Source organism: Carlito syrichta, unplaced genomic scaffold, assembly GCF_000164805.1.
Source record: "Carlito syrichta isolate Samal-C Ts95f unplaced genomic scaffold, Tarsius_syrichta-2.0.1 Scaffold301625, whole genome shotgun sequence".
Lineage (NCBI taxonomy): Eukaryota > Metazoa > Chordata > Mammalia > Primates > Tarsiidae > Carlito > Carlito syrichta.
In genome coordinates this window covers 572790-598218 of record NW_007245721.1, presented here as the reverse complement: position 1 = coordinate 598218, position 25429 = coordinate 572790, and the positions used below count along the sequence as shown (strand labels likewise).

The window sequence follows — 25429 nt, the reverse complement described above, 5'->3', positions numbered from 1 at the left end:
CCCCTCCTGTTCCCTTCCCACATGATCACAGCCTCTACCTTCTGGGCTCAGGTGATCCTTCTGCCTCAGCCTCCCAAGTAGCTGGGACCACAGGTGTGCACTATCACACCTGGCTAATTTTTTTCAGAGACAAGGACTCACTATGTTGCCTAGTCTGCTCTTGAACTCCTGGGCTCAAATGATCCTCCCACCTCACAAAGTGCTAGAATTACAGATGTGAGCCAGGTTGCCTGGCACAAGGATACTTTATAACTATAGCAGCTACAGCCAGCAATAAAAAGAATCAAGGAGTATCTACATACAACAATGGAGTGGGCTCCAGAATATGTTATTATTCAGGGAGGTGGAGAGCGGATGTGTGCATGTGAATTTATTTTTTTCCAAAATAAAGGAATAAATCATTTAGAAAAGTTACCTATGGAGAAAGAAAGGATTAGAATGAAGACGCTAGGGATATAAGCTAGATTTTTGGAATGTCTCTAATTTTGTAGATTTGGCTTTTGAGTCATGTAAACATTTTATGTAACTATAAAGCAAATTGTTTTTGTTTTGTTTGGTGAGTCAGAGTCTCACTCTGTTGCCTAGACTGGAGTGCAATGGCAGGCTCACAGCCACCTCAGCCTTAACCTGCTGAGCTCAGGCGATCCTTCTGCCTCAGCCTTCCAAAGAGCTGGAACCACAGGCGCATGCCAACACGCCAAGCAAGTTGTTTGTTTGTTTTCAGTTATTGTAGAGACGAGGTCTCACCAAGTTGCCCAGGCTGGTCTCAAACCCCTGAGCTCAGGCAATCCTCTCACCACCTGAGATTGAATGTTTAAAAAGCAATTCCTCAAAAACAAAAGCATAATTAAAGAGACCTAACTGTGTGTTAGGAACTTGTGAGATAACCACATAGAAAAGAACTATCTCAGTGACTTTAAAATACAGTGATTTGAGTATGCATCCTCATTAGGGAGGACATCCCTAAATGGTAGAGTTGTTGTTACTTTGAAATAGTTATTTGTATATTGTGGTAAAGCAAATTAATAATTGAATATGTTACTAGGAAATAGGATTTTCGGTATGATAATAAAATAGAGCTTAGATAAATGAATTAAGTACAAATTCTTTCTGAATTTATTTATTTATTTATTTATTTATTTATTTACTTACTTACTTACTTACTTACTTATTTTTGAATTGGAGTCTCACTGTTTCGCCCAGACTGGGGTGCAGTGGCCACTCCTCGCCACCGCAGCCTCGACCTGCTGGGCTCCGGTGATCCTTCCTCCTCAGCCTTCCAAGTAGCTGGAATTATAGGCATGCGCTACCACACCCGGCTGATTTTTTTATTTATTGTAGAGATGAGGTCTTGCTGCCCAGGCAGGTCTCGAACCCGCGGGCTCAGGCAATCTACTCACCTCAGCCTCCCAAAGGTGCGGGATTACAGGCTGAGCCACCGAGCCCAGCTTCCTTTCTGAATTTGTACTGATAGTGTCTTACGTAATTTATCAGGAGGAGGCAGAGGGGGGAGTCTTATTAGTTCTAGTCACTGAAAAGGCCTAGAAACACTAACCTAATAGCATTGAGCATTCCCAGAACCCCATTATAATCTTTAAATACCATTTTCACTGAAATAAATTGGAGCTTCTTAGAAGAGTAGCTGATTCCTGGACTGGGGCAGGAAATGTACAAAATGAACCTGGAATATCATGTCATTCTAGAAAGCCAAAAGATACGAATGACTATTTAATAGTGTCATGTTAAGAGGACTTGGGAGGCCAGGCGCAGTTGTTCACGCCTGTAATTCCAGCAATTTGGGAGGCAGAAGCGAGAGGATTGCCCAAGCCCAGGGGTTCAAGACCAGACTGGGCAACTTGGCAAAACCACATCTCTACAATCAATCAAAAAATTAGCCAGGCATAGTGGCGTGTGCCTGTAGTTCCAACTACTTGGAAGGCTAAGGTGAAAGGATCACCTGAGCCCAGCAGGTCAAGGCTGTGGTGGCTGTGAGCATGCCACTGCACTCCAGCCTGGGTGACAGAGTGAGACTCCAACTCAAAAAAATAAATGGAATTGGGAGCCAACCTGAAGAGACTCCCTCTGGTTAAGATGGTATAGTCTTCCGACCTGTTACCACACACAAAAATCAACTCTAAATAGATCAAAGACCTAAATGTAAAACCACAAACTATAATAATCTTAGAAGATGCAGGACTCACCCTTACAGAAATTGGAACAGGCAACCAATTCCTGTTCAAAACCCCAGTAGCCCATGCCATAGAGATAAGATTGATATGTGGCACTTCATCAAACTGAACAACTTCTGCAAAGCAAAATAAACCATTAAGAGAGCAGGGAGATAGCCCACAGAATGGGAAAAAATATTTGCCAACCATATATCTGACAAAGGTCTAACATCCAGGATCTACAAGGAGCTCAAATGTTCCAAAAGAAAAAAAACAAATAGCCATATTTAAAAGTGGGCAAAATATATGAATAGATAGTTCTCAAAAGAAGACATATGAGCAATCAACCGTTAAATGAAAAAATGCTCAGCCTCACAAATCATCAGAGAAATGCAAATCAAAACCACATTGAAATGCCACCTAACTCTAGTCAGGATAGCCATCGTTAATAACTCAAAAAACAACAGATGCTAGAAAGGATGTGGAGAAGAGGGAATGCTTCTACACTGTTGGTGGGAGTGTAAACTAGTATAACTTCTGTGAAAAATAGTGTGGTGATTTCTAAAAGATCTGAAAATTGACCTTCCATACTACCCGGAGGAACTCAAATCATTCTACAAAAAAGATCCCTGCACACATGTTTATTGCAGCACTATTCACAATAGCAAAAACATGAGCCAACCAAGCCAACCATCGAATATTCCATATACATGATGGAATATTATGCAGCCTTAAAGAAGGACAAAATTATGGACTTCACAGCAACTTGGATGGATTTATCATACTCAGTATCTGTCATCATACTCAGTATCTGTCCATCATACTCAGTATTTGTCACAGAAATAAAGAACTGAGGACCACATGTTCTTACTCATAAGTGGAATACTACATGACAGAGATTGGCATGGGGGGTGGGAGGGAGACATAACATTAATAAGGATACCTGATCCCAAACCAGGTGAAGTAAAGACCAGTGGGAGGCCCAAACTTCACTTGTATGATGACCACTTATGTACCTAATCCTGAATTGTACCCTACATCTTTAAAATAAAAATTTTAAAAAATAAGAACTGGAAAAAAAAAAAAGTGATATAGCCCGAGTGTCAATAGGATAATTAGCTTTAATGGCTTGAAATATATTTGTTTTAAACTGACCTCATAGTGAAACCAAAACAAAACCCTCCTTGATTGCCTTTGGAGGGTGCTAGGAAACCAACTGATAATTTTGAAGACTGGTAAATATGAGGAAAGAATAAAGACAATCAAGTATAGGTTCTGGATACTCAAATACTTGAGGAAGAGAAGCTTTGCTTAATAGAAGTATTTTTGTTAGTAAATAAAGAAGGCATGATAGAATTTCACCATTTTTAGCCCCTAATGAATCAGTCCATCCATATAATGACCATTAGAAGTTACTAATGTCACAGAAGGAGGCAACCAGATCATATGTGCCTTTTGATGGAAGGCTCTGACTCCACTAGTGCCATATTATTGTCCCCTCAAATTCCCCCCCCAAAAAATTCAAACCTGAATTTGATCATATCCATGGCTCTAAATACTGATTGATAGAAAATATAGGGGACATTGGAACAATTGGTCAGCACAATGAAGCAAGCAATGAAACCAGACTCTAAAAAACTCCATATAGGACAAGGACCAAGTCTCTCAACCTATGTGCTATTAAAAAGAGAGAGAGTAAGCATGGAGGAGGAGGAGGAAGGAGAAGGAACCTATAATTTAGGAGATAAATCAACCAACCATTTGCAATGTATGGATCTTATTTGGATCCTGATTTGATCAAACACATTGAAAAAACCATTTATGAGACAATTGGGGAAACTTGAACACAAATTGGATTATTTTGTTTTGTTTTTAAGACAGAGTAAGGCTAGAGTATAGTGCAATGGTGTGATCATAGCTTACTGCAACTTCGAATATCTGTGCTCAAGTCATCCTTCCACCTCAGCTTCTCAAGTAACTGGAACTAGAGGTGGCTGCCACCACATACCTAGCTAAGTTTTCTTTTAATTTTTGTAGAGACAGTACCTCTCTTTGTTGCCCAGGCTGCTCTCAAATTCCTGGCATCGGGTGATCTTCCCATCTCTGCCTCCCAAAGTGTTGGGATTACAGGCATGAATCACTGTGCCAGGCCAGAATATTTAACATTAAAGATTTTTTTGTTAATTTTTTAAAAGTGTAATAATGTTATTATGACTATATAAAACATTATCATAGAAAGAAATATATACTGAAATATATATGAATGAAACTGTGTGGTATTTGGAACTGACCTCTAAATGATCTTTGGATGGGCAAGGGTGGAATGTGAGGATATAGGCCAAGCATTGGCAAGTTATTTGTAAAGGACCAGATAATACATATTTTATGTTTTACCAGTCATACGATATCTGGTACATCAGCTAAACTTCACCTTGGTTGTGTGAAAGCAGCCATAGACACTGTAAACAAATGGACATGGTTATATTCCAATAAAGTTTTATTTACAGAGATAGTAGGATGAAGGTAGCCCACAGGTCGTAGTTTGCTAACTCCTGGTCTAGATGAAACAGATTGACCATGATGTGATAGTTGTTGAAGCTAGGGTACATGAAGATTCACTATACCAATTGCTCTGTGTACAAGGGGGAACACACACACCAAAAAACGGAGTTATCTTTGGAGGGCAGGCCCCTTGTAGTACACTTGTAATTTGTCCCTCCAGATCAAAGTCAACAAAAATCTTTATTTATTTATTTATTTCAAAAATTTTATCTGGAAGTTTTGAGAAGGTTACATCATGATTCGCAGAAGAAACGTCTCAAGTTGTAGCAAATAGGTGACTGGTTCTTCCGCCATGACAACGCACCTGCCTACACCTTGCTGAGTATTCAGCAATTTTTGACCAAAAACAGCATGACCTCCCTGATCCACCCTTCCTATTTACCCCATCACCTGATCTCACTCCAAGTTACTTTTTTTTTGTTTCCCTGCATGAAAAAGTCCTCAAAGGGAAATGTTTTGCCAATGTGGAAGAGGTGTAACTAAAAACAGCAGAAGCACTAAAAGTCATCAAAATTGACAAGTTCAGAAACTGTTTTGAGCAATGGAAAAATCTTGATAGGTGAATTGCATCAAACAAGAGAGTACTTTGAAGGTAACAGCAGTTTAAACATGGAAGAATAAATGCACAATTTTTAATACATAAATTCTGGATTTCTTTGGGAAATGTGTATTTTTGAAATTTTCCATAATAAAACATAAAGGAGGTAACTTTTGGATAAAATTCTGGTAAAAGGAAGTTGGGTCTACTCTCTTTATTTTGTATATGACTCTTAAACTAACCAGAACGTTGCTCTATTTAGAGAAGGGTTTTTGTTTTTGTTTTGTTATTGTTTCAAACTCTCAAAGAAGCAATATGTTGGACTCTTAGATCCTAAATACACCACTAAATCATTTTCACTGGTTTAGTTTCTTTGTGTTCTGTGGCTGACATTGTAAGTAATCAGTCATTTTATTCCCTCATCTAGGCATCAGAGATAAAGTGTCTGATTGGGATGAGTTTCTGCGGCAGACTCTGGTAGGCGCATGTAGTCCTCCTGTTCCACTGCTAGAGGGCGTGAGTATTACTGCATGACGAATCAGTGTGGAAAACCCATCAATCTTCTAAGGAATCTTAAGGCCTGTTGCTAATTAACCACTTGGAAACAAATAAACATCCTTACTAGAGACAGAGTCATGGGTATTTGGAAGTTTAAACTTACCCTCAAAGGTTGCAAACTCATGGCTTGCTCAGTGTCTTAACATTTTCTGAATTAGTTGCTAACACAAAAAATCTGATTTCCCAGATTCTTTTATACAGTTGGAAAATGGGGCCCTTTCAGGCTTCTGCTCTGAAACTGTTCGGTAGTTAATTCTGCATCAGAGTGGGCATTTGTAACTCCTATACCAGGTGACTTGAGGCTGCCTTTTCTTTTGCTCATAAGACACTGAACCTATTATACTCCTACTCCCAGCTGCTTTCGGCAGTCCTTTTAAATTAGTGTGGCTTTTGAGCTTGTTAGGAATATAGATTTCTTGATTTTATGAAATGGATTTATTGGTTATGACATTTCTAAGTTTTATCTTGTCACTTTCTGTCATACTGGTAAAATTCTTTGTGGCATATATGAAATACGGTATATAAAAGTTCCAGTTTTCTCTACATCCTTGCCAACATTTGTTATCTTTTTGTTATAGCTAAGCTAGTGGGTATGAAGCAGTATCTCCTTTTGATTTACATTTCTCTAATGACTGTTGATGTCAAACACGTTCTTTTGAGCTTATGAGCGATTTATGTGTCTTTTTAGAGACACGTCTTTCCCATTTTTAAATTGAGTTGTCTTTTTATTATTGAGTTGTAAGAATTCCTTATACATTCTGAATACAAGTACTGATTAGATATATGATTTGCAAATATTTGTTCCCATTCTGTAGGTTGTCTTTTTATTGTTTGCAGCATATAAGTTTTTCATCTTGACATAGTTCACTTTTTTTCTTTTGTAGCTTGTACTTTTGGTATTAGATCTAAGAAGGCCTTGCTTAGCCCAAAGTCCAGAAGATTTATGCCTATATTTTCTTCTAAAAATTTTATAGTTTTAGCCCTTACATTTACTTTTATGATACATTACATTCCCTTTTATATCCTGAATGCTACTCTATTTCAAATTGTTATTTATTTTTATTTTGTTTGTTTGTTTGGAGTTGGAGTCACTCTGTCGCCCAGGCTGGAGTGCCGTGGCTCACTCACGGCCACCCCAGGGTTGACCTGCTGGGTTCCAGCGATCCTCCTGCCTCAGACTTCCAAGTAGCTGGAACTACAGGCACACGCTACCATACCTGGCTAGTTTTTTGATGTATTGTAGAGACAAGGTGTCGCCAAGTTTCCTGGGCTGGTCCTGAACCTACAGGCTCAGGCAATCCACTTGCCTGGGCCTCCCAAAGTGCTGGGATTACAGGCTGAGCCACTGAGCCTGGCCTGTTATTATTTTTAATACTCTGACTCATTATGCTTAGCCAGGGCTCAGTACATCTCAGTAAAATTTGAATGAATGAATGGAATGATGAACAAATGAATTGATAAACTGTCATTCTCTGCATTGACCATGGACTTTGCCACCCTTTTAGCTGTGAATGTATTCTTCCATTTGTTCATATATTCTTTTGCATATCTGGCTGGTTATGTAAGTATCATAGCAGTTCTTTTTTTTTTTTTTTTTGAGTTGGAGTCTTACTCTGTCGCCCAGGCTGGAGTGCAGTGGCCGCTCCCAGCCACCACAACCTCAACCTGCTGGGCTCCACAATCCTTCCACCTCAGCCTTCCAAGTAGCCAGAATTACAGGCATGCGCTACCACGCCTGGCTGATTTTTTGATTTATTGTAGAGATGAGGTCTCACTGCCCAGGTGGGTCTCGAACCCACGGGCTCAGGCAATCCACTCACCTCAGCCTCCCAAGGGCGCAGGATTACCCAGACTGATAGCAGTTCTTATTAGGGAAAAGTATACAAGGTTGACTATTAAAAAATGCTTAAGTGATAACTTTGGAATAAATGTTTTCTTTCTGTATTGTAACTTCTAATATAGATAGATAGACAGATCAGAGTTAAACGTTTCCTTTCCATCACTGTAATCAAAAGCTTATACTGTATTCATTAGAACATCGTTATGAAATGAGCAAACCCTCCCCCCCCAAAAAAAAACCAGAAGACCAGAAACAACTGAAATACCATAAATAAGTAACTGGGTAAATTATTGCTCATTTACAATGCAAAATATCAAAAAACACTGTAAAAGATGAGGAAGATTTATTTGTGCTGTAGTAGAAAGATACCTTTGATGTATTAAGTGGAGAACAAATTGAAAAACAGTATACAGTATTCCCCTTTTCAAAAAATAGAGACAGACAATGGCAGAAGTGGATATTGGGTTACATGTAGAAAAAGAGTGTATGCCAAAGTATTTATCATGGTTCTTTCTTAAAGGTGGGATTGTAAGATACTTTGACTTTGATCATATTTTATTTTTCTTTAATGATGATTATATTTGCTTTTATAATCAAAGTAATGATTATATTTTAAAAATTCTTACTAATGAAACTACATAGCATATTCCTAGAGATAGAAATCTGTTAAAATAATTTTATTGTACTATAGATTTTCCTTAAGATGAATATTTTCATATTACCTAGAAATAATACTGCTTACAGTATTACAGTTTGTATGATACTAGACCATTCAATGTCACTGACTTTCGAATGGGTAAAAAATATGAAGGTTAGTCTGAGATCACTTAGAACTTGACTTTTAAGAAAGATTATGCTAGCTTCTCTTTTTAATCATTTTGCTTTTTAAACCTACAGCTCCGTAATGGGAGGAATCCGTTAGATCTCATTGCTCCAGGATCCAGGCTAGAATGTCAAGCTTTCCGGGACTCTTTAAGCACTTGGATTGTTACTGTAGTAGAAAACATTGGGGGAAGACTGAAGCTTCGTTACGAAGGACTTGACAGTTCTGACAATTTTGTGCATTGGTTATATTACTTGGATCCGTTTCTTCATCATGTTGGTTGGGCCGCTCAACAGGGATATGAGCTTCAGCCCCCATTAGGTGAAGAGTAATAGAACATTTTAACTTTTAACTATTACATTATTGTTATGTTATTATTAATATCTATGAGACTGAAAAAGGTATTATTCTACATATATGAAAACCTTTGTTATTTTTCATAATAGAGATATTATTAAAAAGTTTATTGGAATTGTTTAATTGTTCCTTTTTTTGTTTTTATTGCTTATATAATTTGCCACATATATTGATATATCTCATAGACTTCTGCCTCAACCCCTGCTGACCCCTGACCAGAAAAGAAAAGAAAAAAAGTTCTATAGGAAGCATTTAACTAGATATACAGTAAATTGGGTTCAGAGCAAATTGTTAATTAAAAGAAATTCCACTAAAACTGGAGTTATTGTTTAAATCAATTTGCATTTGTTTTTCGTGTCCCAATTTGGATGTTGTATTATGTTATGGACTACAGCATCCTTATGCTCTTACTGTAGATATTTTCACAAAACTTAACTGTCCAGGCTCTGCACAGAGCAGACAGAGTACTGAGGTTAAGGTGCAAGGTTTGAGTGAAGATGGATATAAGTGGGCTTGAACCCTTTCCTAGTTCTGGTGGAAAGTGACTTTTTTTGTTTATGTGAATCCTTTCAGAACAGTTAAAAAGAGTATATGTTTCCTCATCTAAAGCATGCTGTCTTGTTTTATTAAAGCCATCAGACATCAGAAAAATGAAGCAGAGTGGCAAGAGATTTTGGCCAAAGTGAAAGAGGAGGAGGAAGAACCATTGCCATCTTATTTATTCAAGGTAAAAGCAAACACATAGATAGGTGTTGCTAGCTTTACATTAGAGTAGACCAATGTAGGGAGGTAGAAAGCATCAAGTAGTCCCTGAAGTCCATGAGAATGCTGTGACCTCTGAAGGAGAAGGAGGTGTTCAGGATGGAGAGATGACTTTTCTTTTTTTCTTCCAACAGTTGTCTAGATTTTCTCTTAAAGTCGTTTGAGTCTCTTCTCTTCTACTCTTAACTACATGACCCTAGCATTTTGTTTGTTTGTTTGTTTTGTTTTGTTTGTGTTTGAAATCTCATTCTGTCACCCAGGCTGGAGTGCAATGGCAAGCTCATGGCCACCGTAGCCTCGACCTGCTGGGCTCAGGTGGTCATTCTGCCTCAGTCTTCCAAGTAGCAGGAAATATGGGTGCACATCACCACACCCAGCTAATTTTTTGGTTTATTGTAAAGACGAGGTCTCGCCAAGTTGCCTAGGCTGGTCTTGAACCCCTAGCCCAGGCAATCCTCTTGCCTCTGCCTCCCAGAGTTCTGGGATTACAGGCATGAGCCACTGTGCCCAGTTTCCCTAACTTGTCATAAAATAAATTTGGGGTTTCCTCCAAATTTTTTGTGTTCCAAGTATAGAGAGTAGGAGCACTTTCTGTGTGTGTGTGTGTGTGTGTGTGTGTGTGTGTGTGTGTGTGTGTGTGTTCCTGAATAGTTTTTTTCCAGGGAAGAAAATTACAGGATTTACCAGAAGCTGAACAGTTCCATTATTTTAATCAATTACATAATCAATTAATCAATACTCATATGAGTATAAAATTAAAATAGACATTCTATATTTTTATCCCCTTCCGGTGTTTGCATTTCAGGACAAACAAACTATTGGCATTCATACATTCTGTGTAAATATGAAATTGGAAGCTGTAGATCCCTGGTCTCCTTTTGGAATCTTTCCTGCTACAGTTGTTAAGGTAAAATGAGGGTAACTCTCTTGATAAGAATCTCTGTCAGAGTGACTGGTTTAGGAAATTGGTGGTGTTTTTATCCTCACACTCTAGTAATCCCACCCATTTTTCCTCCTAAGCTGTGAGACTAGAATGACCTCTATGCATATTTTGTATTTTTGTTGCCCAGTTCTCTGCGGTCCATTCCTTCTTCAGAGTTTGGTAGTCCTAGCCGAAGCAGACTGGGGCCTGGGTAACAGAATAGTGGGGGCCACATTCCTTGGGGCAGGCCTAGCTGTATATAAGTGAAGGAGATTTAACTGGTATGTAGGCCGAGGTATCTGTAAAGTTGGAGGCAGGTAAGTGTTACCCGTAGCCAGTCCGCTGCAGGGTTTGGGCTGAGGAGATGAGTGGAAGCCAGGCAGTCAGTGTCATAGGTCTGGCAACGGGATGGCTTCAGCCATGTCTTCCAGATTCAGACTTCAGTCTCTTGGAAGACTGACAAAAATAGGACTCTTGTTAGAAGCAACCACAATAACTGAGCAGGCTATTAGGGCCTGGTTTCTCAGTTACTACAACTGAGGTATTGCAGAGAGGATTTCTGTTTAGGGCTAGAATAGAAGCCCATTTAGTGAAAATAGAACCCAAAGTTGAGTCTGGCTAGAGGAGTAGTCACTTGCATGCTGACCTATTGAGAATTAAATTTGATTTTTAATGTAAGTGTTCTCTGTTTTGGGAGAAGATTATTCTCAGAGCAAGGAGAGATTCTGAACCTGCAAGTGGGGTCAGAAGGCCCTATCTTAGAGTCTGAAGGGATGTGGGATGGTAAGAAGCCAAAGGAAACTCTTAAAATTCTCTCTTTGGCATTTGCAACTGGGCTAGGATCTGAAAAATTAGTACATACTAGTGTAGTTGACTCCTCACTAAGCTTAAACTAACTTTTGTTTGGAGGTCAATTACTTTAGTTTGAATCAGGTTCCACTGCCTGGCTTTGTAACCTGGGGCAAGTTATTTAACCTCTCTTTAAAGTCATCTTCCTTATCTGCAAAATGGAGCTGATAATGATACTTACCCTCATTCATTTTTTGGGAATAATAAAACTGAATTGATACTTGAAAAGTATTGTATTATAACAGTAGTTATATATAAACTTTATATGACACAGAGCTAATATTTATTGTGTGTTTAGTATTATTAATATACAGTGTGACTGTGAACTTTTGTTAACATGTTTGGTTGTACCAAGGAAAAAATACATATATGTATATATGTACACACATAGATGCTGTATATACACATGCATAATAAACCATTTGTCCATTTTATCTGTTAATTGCATGTACAGGTTTTTGATGAAAGGTACTTTCTGGTGGAAATGGATGACTTGCGGCCTGAGGACCATGCCAGGCGATCCTTTGTGTGCCATGTTGACAGTCCTGGCATCTTCCCCGTACAGTGGTGTCTGAAGAATGGCCTACATATTAGCCCACCACCAGGTGTGCCTTCACAGTCTTCTGAGTTGTTACTTGGGAGCTTTTCCTTGAAATAAGATATGTCAGATGGCATTGCCTAGGTCTTTTGTCCCTCTCCTCATGCCCCCAGCCCATCCCTAACATTTTTGGGACCTGAGATAAGTATAAATGAAGGTCTAGATTTCATATATTTACATATTTAGAAGTACAAATCAAACTAAAGAGCTGTTAAAAAAGAGTATGTTGCTTGTACTTTGATACATACATCTTCATAACAACCTGAAAAGCCAAGTTGCAAACTGGGTTGTTTGATGACTCCTTAGTTCATCCCATCTTGTGTCTGTTAGGAGGTCACAGAGGGGAGAGCTAGGATGCACAGTGAGTGTTGGGGGCTGGTTTGTGAGAAGAGACCATAGAGCCAAAGCTAGGAGATAGATTATTTATAATTCTTAGGAGTCTGGGCCTTATCCAGGAGGGGAACTCTTCAGAGGGAAGTTTACTGTCAAGAATAGAACTTATGAGAGGCTGTTGGTAAGAAAGTAACAGCTCCTTTTCCTGATGTTTGCAATGTTGCAAAATATGGTCTTTGATCCTTCAATCAAGGCTCTTAATTATGACTTATTTGCACTTGACTGAAATTTTTAATGCTTTTTAACTTAGAATATATGGAAAAGGTCAGATGTTTATCTGATTTTTTAATATTGGCAAATTAGATTATTTAATTGGTGCTTTACGTATATTTTATTAGTATGCTTTTGGTAAAGCATGGCTTCAATTTCTAATTGCTGGAACACTAGGCTGGAAGTACTCTCTCATGTTAACAAGGTTCATAAACTCAGTACCTTTTCTGCTCCACTCAGACTTCACTCATCCAACAAACATGATGTTTGCTATGAGCTAGGCATTGAGTTTGTCACGGGGTAGAGTGACAAGCTCAATGAGTACAACTCAGTCCCTTCGAGGGACAAATAGGGGAAAACACTAACAGAACTTCCCAGATTCTCCTCTGCCAGTGAACACAGTGTAGGAGTGCCTGACTGGAACACGTGGTATAAAACGGCCACAGAAGGAAGTTCTTGCTTTGTAGGCAGATTCTGTACATCCCAAGTTCTTTATCCTGCTTTCCACCTTTATGTGAAAAGTAAGAAACAATTTTTTTTTTAAGTCAAAGTCTCACTCTGTCACCCAGGCTGGAGTTCAGTGGCATGCTCACAGCCACTGCAGCTTCGACCTGCTGGGCTCAGGTGATCCTTCTGCCTCAGCCTTCCATGTAGCTGGAATTACAGGTGTGCATCACTGTGCTTGGCTAATTTTTTATTATTATAGAGACAAAGTCTTGCCATATTATTTAGACTGGTCTTGAACCCCTGGGCTCAGGCAATCCTCTCGCCCCTGCCCCTCAAAGTGCTGGAATTATAGGCATGAGCCACTGCACCTGGCAGAAGAAACAATTATTAAAGATATTGAACTTTCATCATTATTACAGACAAGTCAACCATCTTGTAAATAGAGGGAAGGTAGATTATGTAATTTAAAAAATAGCAGAAAATGTACTGTCAGAAATTGAGGTAGGGGCAGAGGAAGAACATGGTACCAGTCCCAGGTGCTCAGGGAAGATGATTGCAGGGGCTGTTTATCTGTTGGGGCAGGGCGGGGTCGGGGTGGGGTGGTGTGGGGAATAGTCTTGAGTAGCCTACTGTGTTGCCTGTGAGACATTAAGCTCTGTGGAAGCCAAGAGCAATGCAAACACAGCAGGCAGTCAGCCTCACCCAGCTCCTTCCATGCAGAGGGTGCTCAGTGAAGGCAGTGGGTTAGAAATGCTTCCATCTAGAACCTTGGTAGACTTAAGTTAGTAGTTAAGCTTAATGCTTTTTCTGAAATGAATGTATGATTCAGGTTATAAAAACTTTGAGATTCTGTAGTACATGAATCTGAAAAAAATGCTGATAGCATTGTATCAGTAGTAGCTAAGACATGTTTGAGGAAATAGCTTTATTGGAAAAAAAAGTCTTTGTCTTTGCTAATTAACTAGTATTATTTGCTATCTCTTTTCCTTCATAGCCTGAGTCCTAAGCAAATTGCCAGTAAGATGGAATTTATATGTATAAATTAAATCTAGTTGTAACTATCTTAGATTATTTTGGTAAATTGCCAGCAACTAATCATATGAAATATTGTTCAAAATAAGTGCCTAGTTTGAAATTTGAAAGTTTTAAAATGTATTTAAAGAATCTAATTGTAGGCCAGGCACGGCGGCACAAACCTGTAATCTCAGCACTTTGGGAGACCGAGGCAAAAGGATTATTGCCTGAGTCCAGGGATTCAAGTCCAGCCTGGGCAATTTGGTGAGACCTCGTATCTACAATAAATCAGAAAATTATCTGGGCATGGTGGCACGTGCCTGTAGTTCTAGCTACTTGGAAGGCTGAGGCAGAAGGATCACCTGAGCCCAGCAAGTCAAGGCTGTGGTGGCCGTGAGCATGCCAGTGCACTCCAGCCTGGGCAACAGAGTGAGACTCCAACTCAAAAAAAAAAAGGAATTTAATTGTATAGTTAGACCAGAGTTACTCTATTTTATGAAATTAGCAATGCTTTAGGTGTATAGTGTGCTTTCCCACATTAAAATAATCAAAGTCTGCCAGGTGCGGTGGCTTATGCCTATAATCCCAGCATCTTGGGAGGCTGAGGTGGGAGGATTGCTTGAGCACAGGAGTCCTAGACCAGCCTAGACAATATAGTGAGACCTCATCGCTACAAAAAAATAGAAAAATTAGCAGGGCTTGGTGGCACGTGCCTGTGGTCCCAGCTACTCTGGAGGTTATGGGGGAAGGACTGCCCCAGAGGTCAAGGCTACAGTGAGCCGTGATCATGCCACTGCACTCCAACCTAGGTGACAGAGCGAGACTCTGATTCCAAAAAAAAAAGGCAAAATGATCGAAGTCCTAAAAGTAGCAACCCTGGAAGAGTGGTGGAGCCAGACAAGCATGTGTAGTGAGAATCATTGCTCTTTTGTCCCCACCTAGGCTACCCAAGCCAGGACTTTGACTGGGCTGACTACCTCAAACAGTGTGGTGCTGAAGCTGCTCCCCAGAGGTGCTTCCCTCCGGTGAGAACCCCTCATGGCCCCTGCTTCAGGACTGTAAGACTGCTATGCTTCCTTTGCTTTTTATGTCGATTATTCTGAAGTTAATCACCTCACTCAATCCAGATAAGCACCTTGGTGATTATAATAAAATGATCTAAAGAGAAATACATTCACTGCAGAAGTCCAAATCAGTTAGTTTGCTGATTAAGTTAGGTTTAGAAGTGTATTGGTTTTATTTTTTCTTAGTAGCTGAAGTCATATGAATTTAAAATTTTATTTCGTAATTATTGTTGATGGTTCAATAATATTTTTTAAAAGTTGAAGTGAAGAAAAAATGTTAAGGATATTTAAAAATACTTCTATCCAAATAATACATGCAGGTAGCTTAAAAAGCCAAGGAGCAGTAAAAGATTTAGAACATAAAACAACAATCCCTGCCCTACCCCTCTCCTCAGTCTCCCATCCCAGAAGTAAACACTTCTTGTTCTTCTCACTGATATTCTGGTATTTGTATGTCTTCATTTTCAAAATAATAAGCTCTTTTAAGTCAGTAATCTTAGAGATGTCTATTGGTTCTATATTATGGTAAATGAGCATTTAGCTATTTTATATTACCTCTCCCTGCTGTCTTACCCACTTCTTTCTTTAGAGTTTTGTTATAATTTTTGATTAACTCTGAATTGAGTTTTTCCAAGTTATTATATGCACTCAAATATTATTCACAGCGGAACACAGCAGTTTTTTAATGATCATTTCCTTTTTTTATTTTTCCTCGAGTAAATAATTATTTTGTTTTTCATTTGCTTAATTGTCTTTGTATCTTTTACTAGTTCTTCCCACCCAGTAGTCGTTCATTGCAGTTTTCACAAAGGCAGTCACATCAGGAAATCTGTCATTCCTAACATTTTTCATAGACATCCCTTTAGCAACCTCCACTCTCTTTCTGGATGGATTATTCTTTATTTTTAATCATGGAAATGCCCTTTCTTTTCATCAAGGAACTGCCCTTGCCACTTATGATTTGGGGGTCCCCTGTTTTATATGCATCATGGCCTCCTCTTTCTTGGTTTACTTCTTTGTTTGATGGAGCCCATCTCTCAGTAGCTTCCTATTACATGGTGCAAGAGAAGTATATTTTTGTAGATACTGTATATTTGAAAGTGACTTCACTCTACTAACTTGATTCATAGTTTGGCTCAACGCAAAAGTTATTTTACGTCAGAATTTTGAAAACATTGCTTAGTTGTTTTCTAACTTCTAGTGTTGCTGTCAGGAAGTTGAAAGCCATTCTTATTCTCAATCTTTTGTAGATGACCTGCCTTATTTTCCTCCCTGGATGGTTATAGAATCTTTTTGTTACCACTTTCACAGTGATGAGCCTTGGTGTGGGCCTGTTTTCATCCACTGTGTGGGTTCTCAGTGAGCACTTTCTCTCTGAACACTCATGCATTTCTTTCTGTGCTGGGAAATTTTCTTGACTCACTTTGATTTCCTTGTTTCCATTTTCTGTCTTTTTCTTTTCTGGAACTTCTTTTATTTGGATGCTGGTCCTTTGGATCAAACCTCTACTTTTCTTACCTTTTTTTCTTCTTGGGCTTGTCATATTACTATAAGAAGTCTCTCCTGGTCCCCTACCTGGTAGGTAGAGGCACAGACAGGCCTTTAAACATTCCATGTGCTAATTCCTGTTTTTGGTACCACATGCATGCCCTCAACAGTCCTCCTGCCCGGGGATTTTATATTTTACCCTGTCTAGAGGACAAATCTCACCTGCTACGGGGAAAGGAAGGGAGAGTTGGGGCATGGACTGGAGGAGCCAATAGCATGACCTAAATACTTCTTAAATGTTCTCAACAAATACTTCTCATTTTGGCTATTTCTCCTCTACCTGCAGTTGGTGAGTAACTCGTTCTGCCAGTTATTAGCTTTCTTTACAGCCAGCTTAGATTTACCTTTCTTTGATATACTAACTTAGTATCTACACCCTATTCTCAATTTTAGCTTATAAAATGTTGTTTCCTCTCCTGTTATATCCATCCTGTTAAGTTTTTTACTTTAAAACACAAACAAGCAAAAACAACTTTAGTTTTAGTTGGTTGTCAGAAAGGAGAGAGATCAAATGCAGATGTTCAGTTGTCCATTTTGACCTAAAAAGTGCAACTTTGTCTGTTTTTAAATGACCCCTTCCAAACCCTGTTCATAACATTATTTATCCTCTTATGATACACAAATATGAGCCAGGCAGTTTATTGTATGATAGGGCCCTTTATGAGAAAGAAGTGAACTAACAGTGCTTAAGGGCAGCTTGGCTAAGGACACAGAACTTTTGGTATCTTATTTCATTGGTACCTCGTAATAACCCAGCAAGATAAGAGTTCTCAATTTCATTTGATAGGTGAAGAAACTGAAACAAAAAGATGTTACACAGCTTGAGCAAGGTCATACAGGTAGTAATAATGTAGGAATATCTACAAATATCAAAGAGCATACTGCCTATAACACCAAAAAGGCAAACATCTTACATTTGGCTTTATTAAAAAGCAAAACAGTGTAAAGCTTTTGAGTACAGCTAGGGATTAAATACTACTTGAAAAATTCTTCTAGTTAAGCATATGAGTTACTACTAAGTGTTAATCCAGTAAATGGATTTGATTCATTCATTTTCTAGTCAATTTCTGAGCATGAATTTAAGGAGACCATGAAGCTTGAGGCAGTGAATCCCCTTCTCCCTGAGGAAGTGTGTGTTGCCACCATCACTGCTGTGAGAGGCTCCTACCTGTGGCTCCAGCTGGAGGGTGAGTGCCAGGACTCCTGAGAAGCCTTCTATGGCTGCTCTCCTTTGTGCTTATTATTTACTCCTGCATTATGGCCTGTTAAACTTAATGGATTAGTTAAGTAGGTATCTTGTTCAGAGACTTCTGATTTGTAATGCAAAACTCTAAGTTAAAAATGTATTTTTCTGTCCTTGATTTTCAAATTTCATATTTTGGGAAATGAGTGTGAATAAAGAATCTTTACTACAGAGTCCCCTATTTTTTGGAAGAGGAAAGCATAAGTCAAATAACATATTTTGATGTGACCAAATTATATGAGTATGAGCATTACCACCTAGCTTATTGAAGAGATAATATTTTGGTTGCCCCAAACCTATAGAGCCGAAAAATATAAAAAGTAAAAATGATAAACTGTATTAAAAGAAATATTTAGTGGTTATACCAGTTTGTAACACAGGGCACTGTGTGAGTACTCAGTGCTACAGTTATTGTGTATGGCCCCAATTTCTTTTTTATCCTGCTCTTCTGCTGCCAAGTAGTCAGACTCTGAGAAGGTACCTACTGTTTCTGATTTGTGTAGACTTGGCATGTAATGCAGATGTCAAGGACAATATTGAATATAGATTTTTATGCAACCCCTGTTGAGTAACTTGCCAAATTGCTTCCTGATTTGAATTCACTGTTCTACTTCCTGGATTATTCCTGGAGTATCAGAACTAATGTTCTTATTGAGTAGAACTGTCACTTTTGCCTTTTGGTTTCCAATTATTTCAAGGAATTGACTATGATACTTTTTTAATCACCTGAATGATACCAGCGGTAGTCCCAGTTGCTTATTTACTATTCCCTAGCTAAGGGTCACTCTGTTTATTCACTACACATTTTAGTTCTTATACAGTTTTACATGGGAGACACTTTACTTTTTTGCATAAAGTTTATTATACATGTTAAAAAGTATGACTTCTGTGTAAAAGATACTTGCTAAAGAGACTTGTATCTATATTGTTTGCAAGAGTAGAATGCTGCCTGGAAAGTAGTTAGTGAAGAAGGTTATTTAATGGTCTAAAGATGTTTGCTTGTTTATTTGTTTTTAAATCTAACAGGTTCTAAGAAGCCTATACCTGAATGTATTGTGAGTGTGGAGTCTATGGATATATTTCCTCTGGGCTGGTGTGAAACCAATGGCCACCCCCTCAGCACTCCTCGCCGAGCACGAGGTATCTGTCTATTTCACATCAAAAATATGTTATTGACTTATAGAGAGTTGATTGTTAAATAATCTGTTGTGTGGCTGCTACCAGTTAGGATGAATCTGTACATTTCAGAGAAAAAACAAGATGTCATTTTGTTTGTCTGTTCCTCCATTATTTATTGTAACAGACATTTAATATTTTACAGTTTCTGTGGGCAGAAATCTAGGTGCAATTTAGGTGGGTCCTCTGGATTCAAGTCTGTCACAGGCTGTGGTCAAGGTGTCAGCGAGGGCTGTAGTCATCTGAAGACCCAACTGGGGGAGGATCTACTCCTAAGTTTGCTCAGATGATTATTGTCAAGGGTCTTAGTCCAGTCTGGCTGCTATAACAAAATACCATAGACTGAGTAAATTATAAACAGTAGAAATGTATTTTTCACAATTCTAGAGACTGGGAAGTCCAAGATCAAGGCATTAGCAAATTCAGTGTCTGGTGAAGACAAGTTTCCTGGTTCATAGATGGTACCTTCTTGCTGTGTCCTTACATGGTGGAAAGGACTACTAGCTCTCTGGGGTCTTTTTTGTAGGGCATTAATCTGAATCATGAGGGCTCTGCCCTCATGACCTCATCACCTTACAAAGTCCCCACCTTGGTGGAGTGTGGATGCTTATACCTGTAATCCCAGACTTTGGAAGGCTGAGGTGGGAGGAATGCTTGCACCAGGAGTTTGAGACCATACCGGGCAATATAGCAAGACTCTCTCTACACAAAAATAAAAATAAAAATTTATCTGGGCACGTTGGCACACACCTGTAGTCTCAGCTACTTGGGAGACTGAGGCAGGAGGATCACTTGAACCTAGGAGTTTGATGCTGCAATGAGCTTGTATTACTGCACTCCCATCTGAGTGACAGAGGGAGACCCTATCTCTTAAAAAAGAAAAACTTCCCCACCTCCTAATTCCAACACATTGGTGACTAGGTTTCAGTGTGAATTTTGGTGGCATAAACATTCAGACCATTGCAGCTCTTGTAGGCTGTTGGACTGAGGGCCTCAGCTGCTTGCTAGGTGTTGACTGAAGCCTTCCCTTTGCTCTTTGCTACATGGGCCTCTCCATAAGGCAGCTCATAGCATGGTAACTGGCTTCTACCAGAGTGAGGAAGCAAGAGAGCAAGAAAGGTTGAGGAAGATGGAAGCCAGAGTCTTTTTGTAGCCTCATCTTGAAGCCATCCTTCTCCTTTTAAGCAACTTTATTGAGATACAATTTATATACCATAAAATCTGCTCCTCTAGAATATACAATTCATCTTGAAGCATCCTTCTCCTTTTAAACAACTTTATTGAGATACAATTTATATACTATAAAATTTACTCCTCTAGAATATACAATTTAGTGGCTTTAGTATATTCACAGAGTGGTGCACTTATCACCACAGTCAAATTGAGAATATTTTCATCATTCCAGAAAGAAACCTCATACCCATTAGCAATTAACCTCCACCCCAGCATCCAATAATCTACTTTCTGTCTCTATAGGTTTGTGTATTATAGACATTTCATATAAATGGAACTATATAATATGTGGTATTTTGTGCCTGGTTTCTTTTACTTAGTATGTTTTCAGAGTTCATCCATGTTATGGTGTGTCTCAGTTCTTTATTCCTTTTATATAGTTGAATAATATTCCATTTTATGAATATATTACATTTAAAAAAATCCATTCATCAGTTGATAGGCATTTGGTCTATTTTCATTTTTTGACTATTAAGAATAATGCTGCTGCTGAGTATGGTGGCTTGTGCCTGTAACCCCAGCACTTTGGGTGGGAGGCAAAGGCAAGAGGATTACCTGAGTGAGACCAGCCTAGGCAACTTGCTAAGACCTCGCTTCTATAATAAAAAAATTAGCTGGATGTGGTGGTATGCACCTATAGTTCCAGCTACTTGAAAAGTTGAGGAAGAAACAAGTCGAGACTGCAGTAGTCGTGAGCATGCCGCTGCACTCCAGCTTGGGTGACAGAGTGAGACTCTAACTCAAAAAAAAAAAAAAAGAATTATGCTGCTATGAACAGTAGTGTACAGGTTTTTATATGGACATATATTTTCATTTCCCTTGGGTATATATACCCAACACTGAAATTGCTGAGTCATATGGTTAAATGTATATAAATATATTTAATATATATAGTCAAATCCAATGTCAGGAAGATTTTCCCCTGTGTTTTTCTCTAACAGTTTTATAGTTTTAGCTTTTATATTCGCATTTAGATCTTTGGTCTATTTGAGTTAATTTTTATATATGATATGAGGTAAGGAAGGATCCAATTTCATTCATGTGGATATTCCATTTTCTTAGCACCATTTATTGAATGGTGCTAATGAATGAATTTTTATATATGATATGAATTTTTATATATGAATGAATTTTTATATATGATATGAGGTAAGGAAGGATCCAATTTCATTCATGTGGATATTCCATCTTCTTAGCACCATTTCTCGCTGAATGGTCTTAGCATCCTTCTCAAATCAGTTTTTTGTTTTTTTTGTTTTTTTTTTTTTTAGTCAGAGTCTCACTCTATCACCCAGACTGGAGTGCACTGGCACACTCATGGCCACCATAGTCTCGACCTACTGGGCTCAGGCAATCCTTCCACTTCAGCTTTCCAAGTAGCTGGAACTACAGGCATGTACCACCATGCCCAGCTAATTTTTTTAATTTATTTATTGTAGAGACAAGGTCTTGCCATGTTGCCTAGTCTGGTCTCAAACCTGTGGGCTCAGGCAATCCTCTTGCCTCTGCCTCCCAAAGTGCTGGGATTACAGGTGTGAGCCACCTACTCAGTCGAGTTTTTCTTTTGAATATCCATTTTTACTTAGAAAATATTCATGGAGCTTATTGACCCAGGGAGCTTTGAAAATATTGTTTTGACTCTTTGTATAAAGACCCCTACCCAGAAAATGTGCCTTAATTTAGATATTCAGACATATAAGCACTAATTTATAGTACTTGCTAGTTTTATATACACAAAATCAGGCTTTAAATATGCTAGTGTAACCTTTTTAAATATATATATAAAATTTCCTTAAAAATTTTTTTTGGTACTTATAGTTTTGTTTTCATCTTACAGTGCATAAACAGAGGAAAATCGCAGTGGTTCAACCAGAAAAACAGTAAGTAATATAATAGTATGTCTGAACAGTTGACACTTGAAATTAGAATATCTGGAAAAAGAAATAACTTTTTGAGACAGTGTATCTCCTCATATGTTATTTTCCAGATGGAAGCATAATTTTTTAATTCAGCTTTTGATCATTTATATACTTCTCTTTACAGCATATGCATTTTCTAAAATGACATTATATACAAAAGAGTAAAATGAATTCTCAAGATGTTCTCTAAATTGAGTTTTCTTTGGCTTTTAGAGCCTGAAGGCATTTGAATAAAAGAAAGGAAATAAGAACCCCCATGCTGGTATTTGCTAAGGAAGAGCAAAAACTGTAAATTAGGATATGATTTGTTACAGTGGAAAAAAAACTTGAGGTAGGGGACAACTCTAAAATAAAAGACACACTCGCAGCAGTAACTTTCTGCCCATCAAGAAACTCTTTGTGACCGGGTGTGGTGGCTCACTCCTGTAATTCCAGCACTGTGGGAGTCCAAGGTGAGAGGATTGCCTGAGCCCATGGGTTCAAGACCAGCCCAGGAAACTTGGCAAGACCTCATCTCTACAATAAATCAAAAAATTAGCTGGGCGTGGTGGTAGGTGTCTGTAATTCCAGCTACTTGGAAAGCAGAGGTGGAAGGATCACCTGAGCCCAGCAGGTTGAAGCTGCGATGGCCATGACTGTGCCACTGCACTCCAGCCTGGGTGACAGAGTGAGACTCTAACTCAAAAAAGAATAAAGAAACTCTTTGTAGCATACCTTCACACACAGCTTTTGAGCAACAATTATTAGTGATTCCTTTAAGCCTTAAAAATAGAAAGATTTCTGTGTGTGTGCATGCGCGCGTGCTCTTTAAAACATTGGGTGTTGAACTCTACTTGGGCTTTCACACAAAATACCACAGATTGAGTGTCTTAAACCACACAGAAATTTATTTTCTCACTTTAGGAAGTACAAGTTCAAAGTGCTGGTCCATTTGGTTCCTGGTGAGGGCTCTTTTTCTGGCTTGCAGATGGCTGCCTTCTGGCTATGTCCTCATATGGTAGAGTTCTCTTTCTCCTTCAGCTTCTCCACAACCCTGCTTCTTCTTCTTCTAAGGCCACTAATCCTGTTGGATTAGGGCCCTATCCTTAATGACTTCATTTAGTTTTAATTACTTCCCAAAAGCCCTGTCTTCAAATACTTTTACATTAGGCTTCAACATATGAATTTGGGGGCAACACAGTTCTGTATACAGAAAATTCTTTAACTGCCTAATACATAATTTATAATTACTTTTGTAGCTACATGGGTAATAAAACTGATAATAGAAGTGGGGAGAAAGGCTATAGAATTTTATCCCAGGTAGAGAAGTAAGGTAACAATGACCAAAAAAAAAAAAAAAAAAAAACTGGCCTTGGATTCTTCCTTGATTTAGTTGCCAAAACAAATCCAAAGTTTTAGTCAGGAAACATTCTAAAAAGATAAGCTAGTCTTTTTTAGTGATTGCTATATACATAATAAATATGGGTTTTTTATTAACATACTTTATCTTCAATTTTGAAACTGATGGATGAGGACAATAGACTCAATATGAGAAATGTTTCTGCTCAGTGGCAATTTAAAAATGAGTAGTTTACTTGTAGTTTGAGTCCCACGAACAATTTTGTAGTTTTTTGCCCACATGAATGAAAAGAAAATTTGTTTGAACATGTGGTATCATGGTGCTGTATGCAGACTGTCTGTTGGCTCATTAGATCCTGTATATGGTTTTTAAAGCAATTGCTGGGGGTTTTTTTCTAATATGATCAAGGCAGTACCTTCTATTATAGATTTTGCAACATGCCATGTTTGCTTTCTTTTTGGATTTGAAGGAAACTTAACTCGCTCACTTTAATGATCTTAAGGATTATCTCACAATTTTGCTGTGTTTCTTGACCCAGGGTATCATCTTCCAGGACTGTCCATGAGGGCCTGAAGAATCAGGAACTGAACTCCACAGACTCAGGTATAAGCATATGTAATCTTATGGAAAAGAGAACCTTAGCTTCTTTAATAGATTGTATCTGAAAGTACTTAAACAAAACTCATGATTTCTAGGATGTAACTTCATAGAGAGATCTTTTAGTTGTGACTTTAGAGTTATAACTGCCTGTTGTGTGCCAAGGGCAAAGGAAGTCAATATAATCATCCCTGACTTTTTTTTTTTGAGTTGGAGTCTCACTATGTCGCCCAGACTGGAGTGCAGTGGCCGCTAGAATACAGCATATCTCATGGCCACTGCAGCCCTGACCTGCTGAGCTCAGGCAATCCTTTTGCCTCAGCCTTCCAAGTAGCTGGAACAACAGACACATGCCACCACACCCAGCTAACTTTTTGATTTATTGTAGTGACAAGGTCTCTCCAAGTTGCCCAGGCTGGTCTCGAATCCCTGGGCTCAGGCAGTCCTCTCACTTCTGCCTCCCAAAGTGCTGAAATTACAGGTATGAGCCACTACACCCTGCTATCCCTGACTTTAGATAAAGGCAGTACTCTTTCTGAAGCTAGGTGGTAGAGAGGTGGGGGGTTATTATTTTCTAAACCCCTTTTGTGATATGCACACTTTGTATATAAACTTCATGATTTCTATAAGAAATAAAGCATTGAGAACCCAAGTTGTTCCAGAGACAATGCCTGATAAATGAGACAAAGACCCTTGCTGGACCTATAATCCCAACACTTTGGGAGGCCAAGGCGGAAAATTGCTTGAGCCCAGGAGTTCAAGACCAACTAGGCAACATAGTAAGACGTCTCTACAAAAGTTTTTTTTTTTTTTAATTAGCCAGGAGTAGTGGCACATGCATGTAGTTTCAGCTACTCAGGAGGCTGAGGCAGAAGGATCACCCGAGCCCAGGAGATCAAGACTGCAGTGACCTGTGACCATGCCATTGCACTCCAGAGTGATACCCTGACTCAAAACAAAACAAAAAAACTTGTGCAGGGGTCTCTCTTGACTACTCTTAACTTCCTCTGTGCTGGTTATAAAATGCTTAGCATCTTGGCTATGTGTACTCTAACACAAATTGGGTATGTGGATGATATTTAGTAAATGCCCAGAAAAGAAACCAAAGCTCAGAGCAGTTACACGGCTTATGAGTGGAAGGACCAGAACTGAAACTGAAATCTTTCTCAAGTTTCAAACCTGTACTTCTGTCTCTTCCACCCACTTCCTTTTTTTTTTGAGTCGGAATCTCACTCTGTCGCCCAGACTGGAGTACAGTGGCTGGTCCCC

At 38.8% G+C, this 25429-nt stretch overlaps 1 protein-coding gene across 1 annotated transcript in view; it reads left to right on the top strand.

Moving 5' to 3' along the window:
* The window catches only part of SFMBT1 (Scm-like with four mbt domains 1), a 62868-nt gene that overhangs the window by 24943 nt on the left and 12496 nt on the right, over positions 1-25429 (top strand). Inside the window, exons 4-13 of the mRNA XM_008054982.1 lie at positions 5696-5784; positions 8564-8810; positions 9479-9573; positions 10414-10515; positions 11834-11984; positions 14984-15066; positions 17714-17840; positions 18923-19036; positions 22143-22185; positions 24102-24166. Coding sequence (XP_008053173.1) covers positions 5696-5784; positions 8564-8810; positions 9479-9573; positions 10414-10515; positions 11834-11984; positions 14984-15066; positions 17714-17840; positions 18923-19036; positions 22143-22185; positions 24102-24166 — 1116 coding nt within the window. The remainder of the gene's footprint in view (positions 1-5695; positions 5785-8563; positions 8811-9478; positions 9574-10413; positions 10516-11833; positions 11985-14983; positions 15067-17713; positions 17841-18922; positions 19037-22142; positions 22186-24101; positions 24167-25429) is intronic.